Below are 13,323 nucleotides of genomic sequence, written 5' to 3'. Positions count from 1 at the left end.
TGATGGGATCTTAGAGAAATCGAGGGAAACTCATAAATCCGCATAACTTTTTACTGGTTGTACCGATTTTGATGATTTTTAATTTAATCGAAAGCCGATGCTTATCATGTGGTCAGATTTAAATTTCATCGAGATCTGATTACAACTTTTGGAGTAATCTTTGATAGTGCGTATTTACTCGACTATATTTTCGTCTACCTACGTTACTACTTGTCGATATAATTGAAGTCGGTTTTTCTCCGTTTGCCTACAAACGCAATTATAATACGTAATGCTCGTGCAAAAGACAACACAAATTAACACAAAATCAAGAGACTTTCAGCCCGTGTCCATCTATCTCCAGAGTATTATTTTTTTATGAAGAAATAACAATCAAGACTGATTAAGGATGTTTAAAGAATGATTAACCTATGTTTGAAGATTAATTAATGTGCAGTACTATACTTAATAAAGAAATTAAACCTTTGATTAAAATTTTGTAATTTTTATTTATTTGATTACCTTGTTTAGCGATAACTATACTTTACAACACTATGCAAAATTGTACCTAAAGGTTGCTGGCGCTACAGGCACTTCACGCGAATTATTGCACGGCGGTTAAAGGGTTAATAAAACAGTAAAGAGATAATAAAATCTTGGTTTTGCTCACATACTGTTGAGTAGAAAGTTTGTATCGAATCAAAGAAAATCAAAATAGCTTTATTCAAATGGGCTTCAAAAGCAACATCATCTTACAAATTAAAATTTTAATTATTTTTAAAAGTGAAACTACTAGCGATTCAGTGTATAGATTCCACAGTTATTCTTAAAAAAAAAAAAACAAAAAAAACTTAATCTTTTAATACAAAATTGATAATATCTTTCATGAAACACTGCGTCACTAAGTCCACACTTAATCATTTATGTAATCCTGCACCGAATAATGATGAGAATTATTTAATTACTGAGCTAGGGCATAGTAGCAAAAATCCTACTCAAAACCTGCTCGAGAGGGAAAGTACCTCGAGCTTACAGAAGATCACAGCTTAATAATACTGCTTTCATGCAGCATTGTGATCCTGTGGTGAATAAGTTGACCAGAGCTCCTGAGGAGGGTCGATAATGCGCTTGAGATGCTCCTGGTGTTGAAGGCGTCTGTAAGCTACAGTAATCTATACGGTAATGTAAGATACGGTAAACCGGGTTGTATAAAAAAAAAACATATGGCGGAGATGTAAGTGGACTTGTGATATTATAATTTTCTGATGACACCTTATTGATATTCAAATTCGAAAAATAGAAAAAGAAGAGTTGAAAAAGATTGTTAAATATCTTTATTATTGCCAAGAACATAAAACATTGAAGTTATTAAAAATGTACTTATAAAACTTTTCAAAAAGGTGTAAAATTTTAGTTTACGCATATATGATCGCATTTCCCATTTTCGTATTCAACTTATGTTATACTTTCTTCCCTATCCTTTCCTTTATAACATACTCCATGATCAAGTCTCTCTCTTACCTTCGATAGTAGTGTATGTATTTTATTATGTAGGTATATGTTTTATCCGCATTTTTTTTTCTTCTATTCCTGCACAAGGTACTTTGCCACGTGTTCACATTATCTCTCACATTCGACATTGCAAACTTCCTAAATAATTCATCACTTCAGTTATCGCAGTCCACTGCTGGACATAAGCCAACTCAAGTGCGCACCAGACATTATGGTGCGAACTCATGGGTTTTGCCGATAGTCACCACGCTGGCTGGCCATGCGGGTTGGTGACCGCAGGGCTGCTTTGTCGAACCGAAGACGCTGCTGCCCGTCTTCGACCTGTGTATTTCAAAGCCGGTAGTTGGATGGTAATTCAGCCATCGGTCGCCTTTTTAAGTTTCAAGGTGGTAGTGGAACTGTGTTATCCCTTAGTCGCCTCTTACGACAGCCACGGGAAGAGAGAGGGTGGCTATATTCTTTACTGCCGTAGCCACACAGCTTAAGCCTAAATAATTACTATTCTACAATTATGTGGTGCAATAAAGAATATATATAAAAAACAATCTACTAAATAATAAATAAATATTTTTGTCTTCGAAAAATCGTGTTAGTTACAATGATTCTAAGCTAGCTTTTAATGCTTCCAAAGAATGAAGAGCGATGTTCCCAGTTATGCCTTCAGGGCTCTGTGGATCTTCCCTACACAATATCCTAGCAGCATTTGACAAACAATGAATTGGTTCTTGTAAACGCTCTTTCAATTTATCCTGCGTGATGAGACCTGCTGCGTACTCGCTCCGAGCCAGATACATTAGTGGTGCGTGTAACTCGTATAACATCATTCCTGGAAGTAAATTCTACGTTATAATGTAAAGGAAATGAAGAGGACCTGTAAACGTTAAATTAAAGTTAGATATAAATGAGTTCAGCTCTTAAATTCTGGGTGAAGTCCTTATCTTTCGAATGCAGAAAGTTTTCAGTTTAATTTGTTACGCTGCTACAAATCCCGTACATTTATTATTCTGAGATTTGCATGCCATAAAATGTTTTTCTTCACCGCCCAACACGAAATACATTTTAAAGAAAAACACAGAAAAAAACGGACACTTGCCGGAAGTTAGATCACTACTATTGTAAATTCAAATAAAACATTAGGAAAGCTACTTTACAAGGTGATAAAATAACATTTACCTCTCATTCTACTGTCTCCCGGTGATACGACGTCTAGAACCTTTAAAATAAGACGACATAATTCAACTTTTCGCTCCAGCAATAAATCTGGTAGATCATCAAGCAAGTAGTTCTCCACACGACCATAGAGTTGAGCTAATGCGTGCTTTAGAGAGACGAGCATCGCGTGACACGGGTGAAACACTGACTTATACTGGAAATGAAGAAATGTTGAGTTGATATGTGTTAGGAAATTATTTTTTTAACGTATAAAGCTTAATATAATTTATTAACCGACTTCAAAAATGGAGGAGGTTTCTCAATTCGACCGTCTAGGACTTCGTCGTTTATGAAATGATTTTACATATTCTTTTTTTGTTGGAAAGGAGATATCCCAGAGGTGGTACCATGATAAGGAAACCAGGATCTGATGACGGTATCCCAGAGAAATCGAGGGGAACCTTCGAAAATCGTAGTGGTGACTATTGCGTTTGTTAATTTGTTTCGTCTACTTTTGTATAAAATTTTCTTAAGATTTTAGTGTGCTGTTTGTTGTAAAAATCAGGACCGGATTTAGAGGCCTTGGGGTACAAAACGAGTGGAATCCCCTCGGCGGGAAAGTACCTGTCCACTGAGCTATTGAGGCATTGGTATAGTCACATAAGATGAGGCGTAAATTGCATCAGCTTATCAGGGCCATTTGAAATTTTGATATTTTATTGATTGCCTGATTGAAGTGAGCAAATATAGATGAATCTTTTTTTTATATACATATATTTTAGAACAATATAATCATGTTTGTACAAAATTCTATAGGTGAAGGTCAAACAGCAAAAAATTTCAAAGGAAAAGTAGTTTAAAGTATTTACTCCTAGGAATTTGAAAGATATTTTTACCTAGTCAATTGTTGTGGCCCCTCTTTTGTAAAGGCCCTGAGGCTGTAACCCTAAATTAACTCCTAATAAAAGTCTATAAACTCTACTGCTATAAAAAAATTACCTTTTTAAGAGTAGCCTCTCTTAGCTCCAAAGAGGAGGGTCCGGGATCTAGAGCGTCGAGCTGCTCCAGCTCCGCAAGTACTACGCCTAACATTTTACGCATAGCAACACTAGATGTCTTAAATCCACAGTTTTTATCCGTGCACTTCCATTCTGCATCATTATCTTAAAGTAAACAGAATCGTGTGTAGTATTAAAATTTTGCTAGTTCATTTTAGTTGCATTAGTTACATTTTATTTGAGATACTCCGTACTTATGAAAAAAAATTCTATAATTTAAGGTATAGTTGATCCTCAGAAATCTAATGTTTGATGCCCTACGTACTGTACGGTGCCCTTGTCTTCGCAGAGGCTCTCACCACCCAGAATAAAATTCCCTGGAGGAGAGCGCAGAGGGTCATAGCAGTAAGAGCCAAACGTGGGTACCGTGAGTTGTAATAGACGACGGCAACACTTCTCGTGAATGATCCGCTCTGGGCTCAGGTTCTTGTGGAAGTGTAAAGGTACCAGTCGAGCCTCCAAACTCGAGGACAAATACCTAATGCGGACCAGACACTGTAGGATCAGGGATCTCCAGCGGCAGGCTTAGAGACTGTGGACGCCATACGTCCTCACCTTTATCGCAGGGTCAAATGACGGCTCAGGGTTTTTCCTTTAGACAGACACAGGTATTTATCGGGCACGGCTGCTTCGGTAAGTACCTGCACCGGATTGTGAGTAGGCTCACCACACTCTCGAGGAATTTGTCGTTTGGGGCTTAATAGGCTAAGATCTCTCGCTGTCGAGCGTGGTCCGTAGCTAGCTCAGCAGCAAGAGGTGCTGGTCAGCGTGACCAGCACCTCTAAGAAGTCATTGCGCTAAAAGAGTTGCGGAGTGACAACTTTCATCGATATGCACCTTCGCAATAGAGTGGGAGAAGGGCACCGTTCTTTCCATCTACCACCGGGGTAATAGAGCGCTCACAGTGCTCGTGGGCGTTCAAGAGGCGCACGTGGCCCGTACAGGCGAGGCAACCGTCAGTAGCATGCGAAAGCGATCCCGTAACGCCTTGCTATGGACGAAGATGACACTGCTAGGTTTTAGTGGGTAGTTTACTCCGAGCCGGGAGCCGCACAAGCCCACCAGCCTTGTTGCCTGGTTGCGTAAAAGCATTTCCCAGCGATAAAAAAACAGAAAAGGCGTCGTCGAGTCTTCATTTCGAAGAATCTTCAATGCTTGAAGACGAAAGTTTTCGAGCAATGCGTTCTGCCTGTGTTAACTTTCGGAGCCGAGACCTGGATATGGATGAAGGGACTGGTCCACGAGCTTAAAGTCGCTCAACGAGCAATTGATACTATGCAATTGGGCTATGCTTGGGATCTCTTTCAATGATAGGATTAGACGTGAGACTATCCGCGAAAGAACGAAGGTAAACCATATATAGCACATAGAAATTAGCAAGTCGAAGTGGCAGTGGGCTAGTCACCTGTGTCGCAAGACCGGTGGCCGTTGTACCGATAATTTACGTAAGATTGCCGGCTGGATGAGGATTGCAGGAAACGTGCGAACTTAGGGAGGCTTATGTCCATCAGTGTACTGCAATAGGCTGAACTGACTGACAGACTGACTGGCTGAAGAGTTTTTAATCTATACCTATATCTATATTATTAATATATATCTAGCATTATTAGTATATATTTTACCTTATATAGATTTCTAATATTACATGCTGAAAACTTACATGGCTTTCATTAAATAACTTACCTAAAGGATTCGTAGACAAAATCACCCCATTGTCACATTTATTGCATTTTAGGGTGCTTAAATGTGTTCCAAGCTCAGTGGGATCCGCACAACGAGGGCACATACAGTTGAAAAATTTCGATTCCAATAGATGCTCCCGACGTAATAGAGTGGGCGATAACACGTGGGTATAACTTATGTGCAACGTTTCACCGTTTTTAATGGGTACTGCTGCTCGTACTTGTACTCTAATGGGAAATACAGCTGTATAATAACTCTATTATTGTTTCATAACATTTAATAGAAATTATAAAAAACTTTACTCGTAATCCTTGTGAAGAATTGTGTGAACAATGTTGGGTACGCAACTGTGAGCAGCTATTGCTAAGCGAGGGTACACCGCACGTACACTGAAGCCACCACGTGAAGGAATCTCTACGGCGTTCACCTTTAAAAAACACTCATTCAAACTTAATGTAATAAAGTAATAATAATTCACAAAGAATATGTATTTTCTTTAATAAAATTCATTACATTCGCTTAGAAGTTGAAGGTTATTATAATATAATAGGTACAGCGGGATGTTTGCAACGTTTGTTTTTGATCCTTTTGTTATTTGAATGTGAATTTCGTAATTTCGTTACAACATGAAATAACTAATAATAAACGTGGTAAATATCGCGATTTACTATGAGTTAGTTGACAATGAAAGTTTAAAAAGTTGAAGGAAACTATTAAAATGAAAAAGTTTTAATTTATGTTCATGATTGTTATAGTCGTACCAATTGTAGAACTTCAAACAAACTATCTTTTGTGACTTTTGTGAGTCGTTTATTGTATTTTTAAACTTTATTGAACTACTTTAGAAAAGGTCGTTCTTATTTGAACTTAAGAACTCTTTTGCGGTATCTTTTCTAAGTTAAAATGCGATGTATATTTATATATGAATAGAAGATCAATATTATTCAGTAATCTTTACGAAAAGTGATACTATGTAACAGTAAGTAAGTAGTACTAGGTATTGCAACATAGGATATAGGAGATTTTTTACAGGTTTTTAAAGGAGATTATATGTCACTAGTTGGCCTGGCGAACTTCGTATCGCCTTATTTTTTTGTGCATTTAATAATTATTTATAACGAAATAAAACATAGCCTATATTTATATAGGTATAGGTTAAGAGGTTTATTAAGATTTTGAATATTTGAATACAAATCAAGAACACAATTAAATTATTATTAATCACCTAACACGTAAATTTAACTATAATATTGGTAATTTTTTTGGCTCGAAAAGTATAAATTAAAACAAAACGCTCGCGTCATTATAGTAAGTAGGTAGTCTCGGGACTCTCGGGTAACCTTGTACATTTGCCAAAATTTTAATTTATTAAAGTTGTAATTCTTGTAAACGTAAAAGTTTTATTTAATACTAAATGTCTAGTAAGAATTGTATTGTTAATGTTGTTTTATCATGTATTGCCAAAATGGAAAGATTGATTGTTTAATATGCTACACTATATAATTTTCAAATATATCGCCTATAAATCCTGAGGTGGTCGAAAATTTTCAATAAGAAAAATACAAATACGAACCGAATTTGTAAAAGTGGTCTAACGCCGCTGTTACCTTTACAATTATGTGGAAATGTAATTGAAAAAACTACGCATTATATTTTTTTCTTTGTATTAAAATAAATAAAAATATAACAACCACTCTGGTGTAGTGGTGCGTGTGACGTGTAGGTGCCTAAATACCGGCGGCTTGCGGGTTCGACTTCCGCTCGGAATAGATATTTGTATTTGTACAAATATTTGTTTCCGGTTTCGATGTCTGTCCTTGTGGTCCATTTGTTACAACAACCCTTTTAACTAAATTTAAGTCTTATAGTTTTTAACATTTTTAACTGAATCATCCTTATCTTTATCAATATCTTTTTGGATTACAAAAAATCTTACTGCGTTATTTAAACGAATAGAAAGACGATTAGGAAATTTGTTTTTTTTTTTATTAATTTAAGCCCGCGGACTGCAGTTTTATGGCCACGACTTTAGATTTTGAGAAAACAAGTATCGTCTGTTATTTTTAAATAGGCCCTGTATCCACAGGGCCCTGTGCTTAGGCACATTCCATAGACACCACGCCCTTAGATAGATTCGGCCCTGATAAACTCGGATGGATCATGAAAATTTTCGAGCAACTGAACTGCAGAATAGAAACCTGGTGAGTTAAGATGAAATCAGTTAAGAAATCGTTGCTCACCAATGACAAAATTACGAGGTGTTACGATAGAATGCAGACATAAATGTTTGTAGTTAAACTCCTTCGAAACAGCTTCACCGATTCTCATGAAATTTTGTATGCATATTGGGTAGGTCTGAGAATAGGACAACATCAATTTTTCACCTCCCTAAATGTTAAGGGTAGTCCACCCCTAATTTTTTTTTAATTTTTAAATAAATTATTTATTTTTTATTTTTTTATGATACAACATTAAAAAATACATACAACCCAAAATTTTCAACCCTCTACGATCAACACCTATATTTTATTTGTTAATTATAAACTTTAAGATTTTTATTTCTATTTTGTCATGACTTAGAATAAAAAAAAAATATATATTACTCTTAATTTTCCACCTCTCTACGATTAACCCCTATTTTCCATCTCAATTTTTATTTTTTATTATTTTTAATATTTTCCTTTAATTATGATTTTTTTTTCTCAATTCAATTTGATCTCCTGCCTTCGCCGGTTGATAACTATCAATCGATCAGCTATCCCCGCTAGATGTCTACCGTTGTCACCTCTCATCCAGCAAACATCACGGAGTAGGGATGAGAATGAAGCCGAGCTCCTGTCTTACTCACTATACCGTTTTCGGCCATTTTTTTTTTTGTTTTATTTGTGTATCGATCGTAGCAGTGACTGTTATACGTAATATTTTAATTTTTCTGTGCTTAGTGCATAAAGCATACTTTCGTCGTCTACAACGCTTTCGATTATAAGTAAATCCCCGCACACTTATAGTAGATTAGTAGATAGTTTATTGGCAAAACGACGTTTGCCGGGTCAGCTAGTAATAATTATAAAAATTCAAAAAATATTAATGTCCATTTAACTATTACATAGATACGTGAACTTTAAAAGTATTTCTTTACCTCTAATATTCCACAAACTTTTTGCACCAAATCTTTAGAAAACCTGCCTTCAAGCTTACAATGTTCTATCAGGTAATTTACAACATTATTTTGATCGGCGTCCCATGTAGGCTTTTTTCTTCTTTCCTCCGTGTGATTTTCCATTATTTCGACCTCTCGTTTCCATCTTTCTGGATCTTTTTCTTTGGCCAACAATAATCTGCCAAGGGTTGTGTTTTATTAGAGCGAATCAAGTCTAATTAAGATTCACCTTACTAATCGCTTAAAAATAGGTACCTACGAGTAGAGAATTTTAACAAAAACTAAACCATCACTAATAGTTAGAGTAGGTCTACATTACTAGTAGATGTGCAATTAGACTTAAAAAAAGTATATAGGTAAAGTTCGCGTCATGTAAAAAGAACGCTGGCCTTGAAGCTGCGCAGAAGCGATTTATCGGTCTATTTGGTGGTACGGGGTAGGGGGAAGGGAGTGTTTATCACTGTCGCATGCTTGCCGGTGTGCTATTGGTTGACAGCGGTTGACAGTTCGACGTCGACTCAAATTATTATCGCGCACAAAAGTTTTAAATTACAAAATTCTCCATTTACTATTTATTTTACTAAAAAACAATTATCAGTTTATCATTTTAAACACATAAAAACTATTAAGATACGAATATCGAGAGTACAGATAATTATTATTTTTGAATACGACATTTCAATAACTAAAAAATTTGTTATTGCTTTTGTTTAAAAAAAAATTGTGATTTTGTAAAGTGATAATTATTATACTTATTTAGTCCGAATTATTCGCACTTGTATTTCTAGTATTTTTTAATGTACCTACCAATAACCATTATACGAAGCCGCGAGTGAAAGCCTAATTAAAAAATAAAACAGTAGTACTTGTGCGCGAGTATACCCATGCGCAAACGCACCCCCTCCAGTTTCTTTCAGCGTTCTTTTTACATGACGCGAACTATACTTATGTTACCTTAGAGGCGTTATACAGTCAAGTTGAGGAGAACTTGCCGACCAATCTTCGATGGGCTGAAAGCGAACTTTCGCCTGTAAAAATATTTCACATTCCGGTTTATGTTGCACTGACTGTTCACATTCAGCACTGCATATCGGCCAGCTGCAACGCGAACATACAGTATTTTCGATGGGACAGTAGCATCCTAGACATAACGGTGAAGCATCTGGAAAAAGTAGCGGTTTATATTTACTTTTATTTCCATAAGTGTGTTTTTCACGAAAAAATAACTGCCTTCAATTTACGAACGTCATCAACGTAGTCAAAGTCAATTAAATACGCAAACGCATTATTAGGGATACCTAAAAAACTGCCCGATCTTGTTAAAATTTTAAGTGCATCACACGACAAGCACCAACTTTCGAATATAAAAGATTCTCCTAAGTTTATAGGTACATCCACTTATAACAATCATAAAAAATGCAGTCAAAGTGATAATCTTCTCCTTTTGGAAGTCGGTTTAATAACGTCTATTAATAAAAAAAAACTATTTTATTACTAATTAAATTGACATACTAAAGACAATAGTAGATATTTATAAAGTCCTATTTAAAATTTGCTTAATGTTATCAGTTATGGGTAGGTTACTTGAATATAAATCCAAATATTATTGCGTACACTTACTGTGTTTGAGTAAATTGAATTAGGAAGTTCAGTTTTTTATGATTTAGACGATTATATTAGGTACAGGATTTTTTAAGAGGAATATATTTAAGTAATAATTGTGTTTGCTCGCAAACGAAAAAAAAAAACCGACTTCAATTTCATCGAAGAGTAATACAACGTAGATCGACGAAAAAATAGTCAAGTAACTACGCGTTATCAACGATTACTCAAAAAAGTAGTTATCAGATCTCAATAAAATTTATATCGGACTACATGACAAACATCAGCTTTAGATTAAATTAAAAATTATTAAAATCGGTATACCCAGTAAAAAGTTATTGCGGATTTTCAAGAAGTTCCCTCGATTTCTCTGGGATCCCATCATCAGATCCTAGTTTCCTTATCATGGTACTAAACTTAGGATATCTTCTTTCCAACAAAAAAAGAATTATCAAAATCGGTACACCCAGTAAAAAGCTATTGCATATTTTAAAGAATTTCCCTCGATTTCTCTGGGATCCCATCATCAGATCCTGGTTTCCTTATCATGGTACTAAACTTGGAATATCTCCTTTCCAACAAAAAAAGAATTATCAAAATCGGTACATCCAGTAGAAAGCTATGCGGTATAATACAACGTAGGTCGACGAAAAAAGCGTCAAGTAAAAACGCATTATTAGATATAGCTCGAAAAGTTGTTGTTAGATCTCAAATAAATTTAAATGGGACCAATTGACACACATCACCTTTCGATTAAAAAAAAATTTGTCGAAATCGGTCCACACGGTCAAAAGTTCTGATGTAACATACATTAAAAAAAAAAATACAGTCGAATTGAGAACCTCCTCCTTTTTTGCAAGTTGGTTAAAAAAAATATTAAAACTAAGTACGAGGAGCGCTTCAAATCGTCCTTAACTTCATTATACTAGAAAAAAAGTAGAGCCGGCTTTTACACGTTCTATGTGCAGGAAACCGAATCATGTCATACATACTACAATAAACTTGCCTGGTTTTGGTCCCACAACGAAAGGCGAATCTATAAAAATTAATTCACCACATTCCAGATCCTTGTTTGCGGTCAAATAACGACCGTATATCTCATTTTGTGAAACATTATAGTGGCAAACGTCAACCATCGTATTAATTAGCTAATCTTAGTAAGCGGTGCATAAAGTACTTTCATAGGATGCCGAACAGAGATTGAAGCGTCTGTGCATTTGGATTGTCTTAAAATAAGCTGACGTCGACCGTTCGAGAAACTTCTGGCGAATCGAGAAAGCTATCCGTTATATATATACATATAATATATAACTTATTGCTATTTTTGAATTTAAGTACCCAGATATTAACATAAGAATTTGTTTACACAGATATCTCGAAATCGAAATAGACATCAATTTTTTGCCCTATTAACAAACAAAAATACAAAAGCGAAAAAATGTTTTCGGGGTACTTATATTATCGTCTTTACGTTTCAATGTCGTATTTTTAGTTACAGTTAATAGATGTTTTAAAACTTATCTTCCTATACAATAAGAATTTATGGTTTTAATTTATCTAAATATCTTAACATTTTATTTAATATGTCTAATAAGTCATTCAAGTTCTTAAACAAATAGTTTCAGATAAAATCGATCATCTAACATTATCAGTAAGTGCATTAGGTACCTACCTATCAGGCATATTAAATAAGTACATCGTTTGTGCAGTGACATCAAATTCGTTTAGTAATCATTAAATTAAAAAAAATGAGAAAATGGTAAATTATTGGTTACTAGATAAGCCTCATAGATTTTTTTTCTAATATTTAAATTACATAATAATCTAGTCTAATGGTGCTAATGTATCATTAAAATAAAATATTATAATTGTTATTTTCTGAATTATTTTTGTAATTTATAATGTCCGTTTTTAGTGAATTATTTTATAATTATTTTTTAAGATTTCCAACAGTAAATGCTGAAATTATTAGAGAGACGGTGCCATGTCTTCGCTCCGTAAGTATATAGGTATATTTAATTTATTTTAACGTAAGTTAAGTCTCAAGTCCTAAGCTTTAATAAGTTTGTACATTTGTATATTATAGTCGTTGATGATTAACTTTTTCTCTATTGATATCAAAGGTTTTTAAAACTCTAAATATAATGTCCGACTTTATAAATGTAGTAACAAAGGAACCTATGTACAAACTGTTGTTAATATTTCCATTAATAAGGATGGCTCAATTGGACAAATGGTGATTTGTAAAGATGAATCTGGTAAAAGAATTAACTGCCCGTCGCAGGACTTGGAAGATAAACCCTTACTACCGTGTCGTGTAAGTATGAATAAATATTTACTTAATCAGTATTTTTAATTAATATTTTTACTAACAAATTTTGGCCCATTTATTAGTTGTCTGCGATCTGGTAAGTCAGGTACATTAAATATTATGATTTCAATGTTTTTTACATTATAGTAATGATAATACCTCTATACATAATAGATGGTACATATTTAAATAGTTTTTTTTTTTCAAATAGAGAGTTTTATTAGAAAGTTGATCCGATACTATGTATATTTTTAGGAAAAAACGATCCTTATATTTTTTCGAAAGTCAGATAATTATACCATGATAAGTTATGCTATAAATGTGAAATAGTCTCAACGTTTAAAATTGTTAAGTTTTTAGAACAAATGTTGCATACTACATTGGCCTCCTTTTTTTCACCAATAAAATAAATGAATATTAAAGTATAAACAGTTATATACGGTTTAACATAATACCTACACATTTAAAATTTCGCGGCCAATATTTTGCAAAGGACTGACAAGTGATTATTAATTTCATTCGTCTTTTAAATAGTTCTGTGTAATCAATAAACACGTTAATTTATTTTTTGTAATCAAACTATTTTAATCTAAATGTTGCTATTTATTTTATTTTTGTAAATTGATTAAGCTATCTGTAATATATTACTGCAACACAGCAGTATCGTCATATAGTCAAATTTTAACTTTTTACAAAAAAACTGTCTTTATATAACAGTAATTGTTAAATAAAGATATTGTAAAATAATTAAATATTACTTTATATTAATACAATTAATTTATAGACGATTTTAAAAGTATTTTATCAAATAAGTTTTTTAAAAACTTTCATCAATAACGTTGCATCCGGTGTTTAACGCCCTCTTG

The 13,323-nt window shown here is 34.1% G+C and overlaps 1 protein-coding gene across 1 annotated transcript; it reads right to left on the bottom strand.

Moving 5' to 3' along the window:
- Positions 1-1,290: 1,290 nt before the first annotated feature.
- Positions 1,291-11,412, bottom strand: LOC123660261 (SET domain-containing protein SmydA-8). The gene is made up of 8 exons (XM_045595354.1): positions 11,153-11,412; positions 9,499-9,706; positions 8,524-8,722; positions 5,687-5,811; positions 5,385-5,611; positions 3,643-3,806; positions 2,665-2,857; positions 1,291-2,317 (listed from the first exon to the last, which is right to left on the bottom strand). The coding sequence occupies exons 1-8, from the start codon at positions 11,280-11,282 to the stop codon at positions 2,085-2,087; spliced, it is 1,479 nt and encodes a 492-aa protein (XP_045451310.1). The 5' UTR covers positions 11,283-11,412; the 3' UTR covers positions 1,291-2,084.
- Positions 11,413-13,323: the final 1,911 nt, after the last annotated feature.

The sequence above is a fragment of the Melitaea cinxia genome, chromosome 15, assembly GCF_905220565.1.
Source record: "Melitaea cinxia chromosome 15, ilMelCinx1.1, whole genome shotgun sequence".
NCBI classification, from domain to species: domain Eukaryota; kingdom Metazoa; phylum Arthropoda; class Insecta; order Lepidoptera; family Nymphalidae; genus Melitaea; species Melitaea cinxia.
Note: the sequence above shows the minus strand (reverse complement) of the source record. Positions and strands in the feature narration are given on the sequence as shown.

Coding starts and splice junctions, on each gene's coding strand:
- LOC123660261 (XM_045595354.1), bottom strand. CDS start 11,282: ATGGTTGACGTTTGCCACTATAATGTTTCACAAAATGAGATATACGGT. Junction 5,612..5,686: donor ATTCTTCACAAGGATTACGA/GTAAAGTTTTTT, acceptor ATTTCCCATTAG/AGTACAAGTACGAGCAGCAG. Junction 2,858..3,642: donor GAGAGGCTACTCTTAAAAAG/GTAATTTTTTTA, acceptor CTTCATTTCCAG/TATAAGTCAGTGTTTCACCC.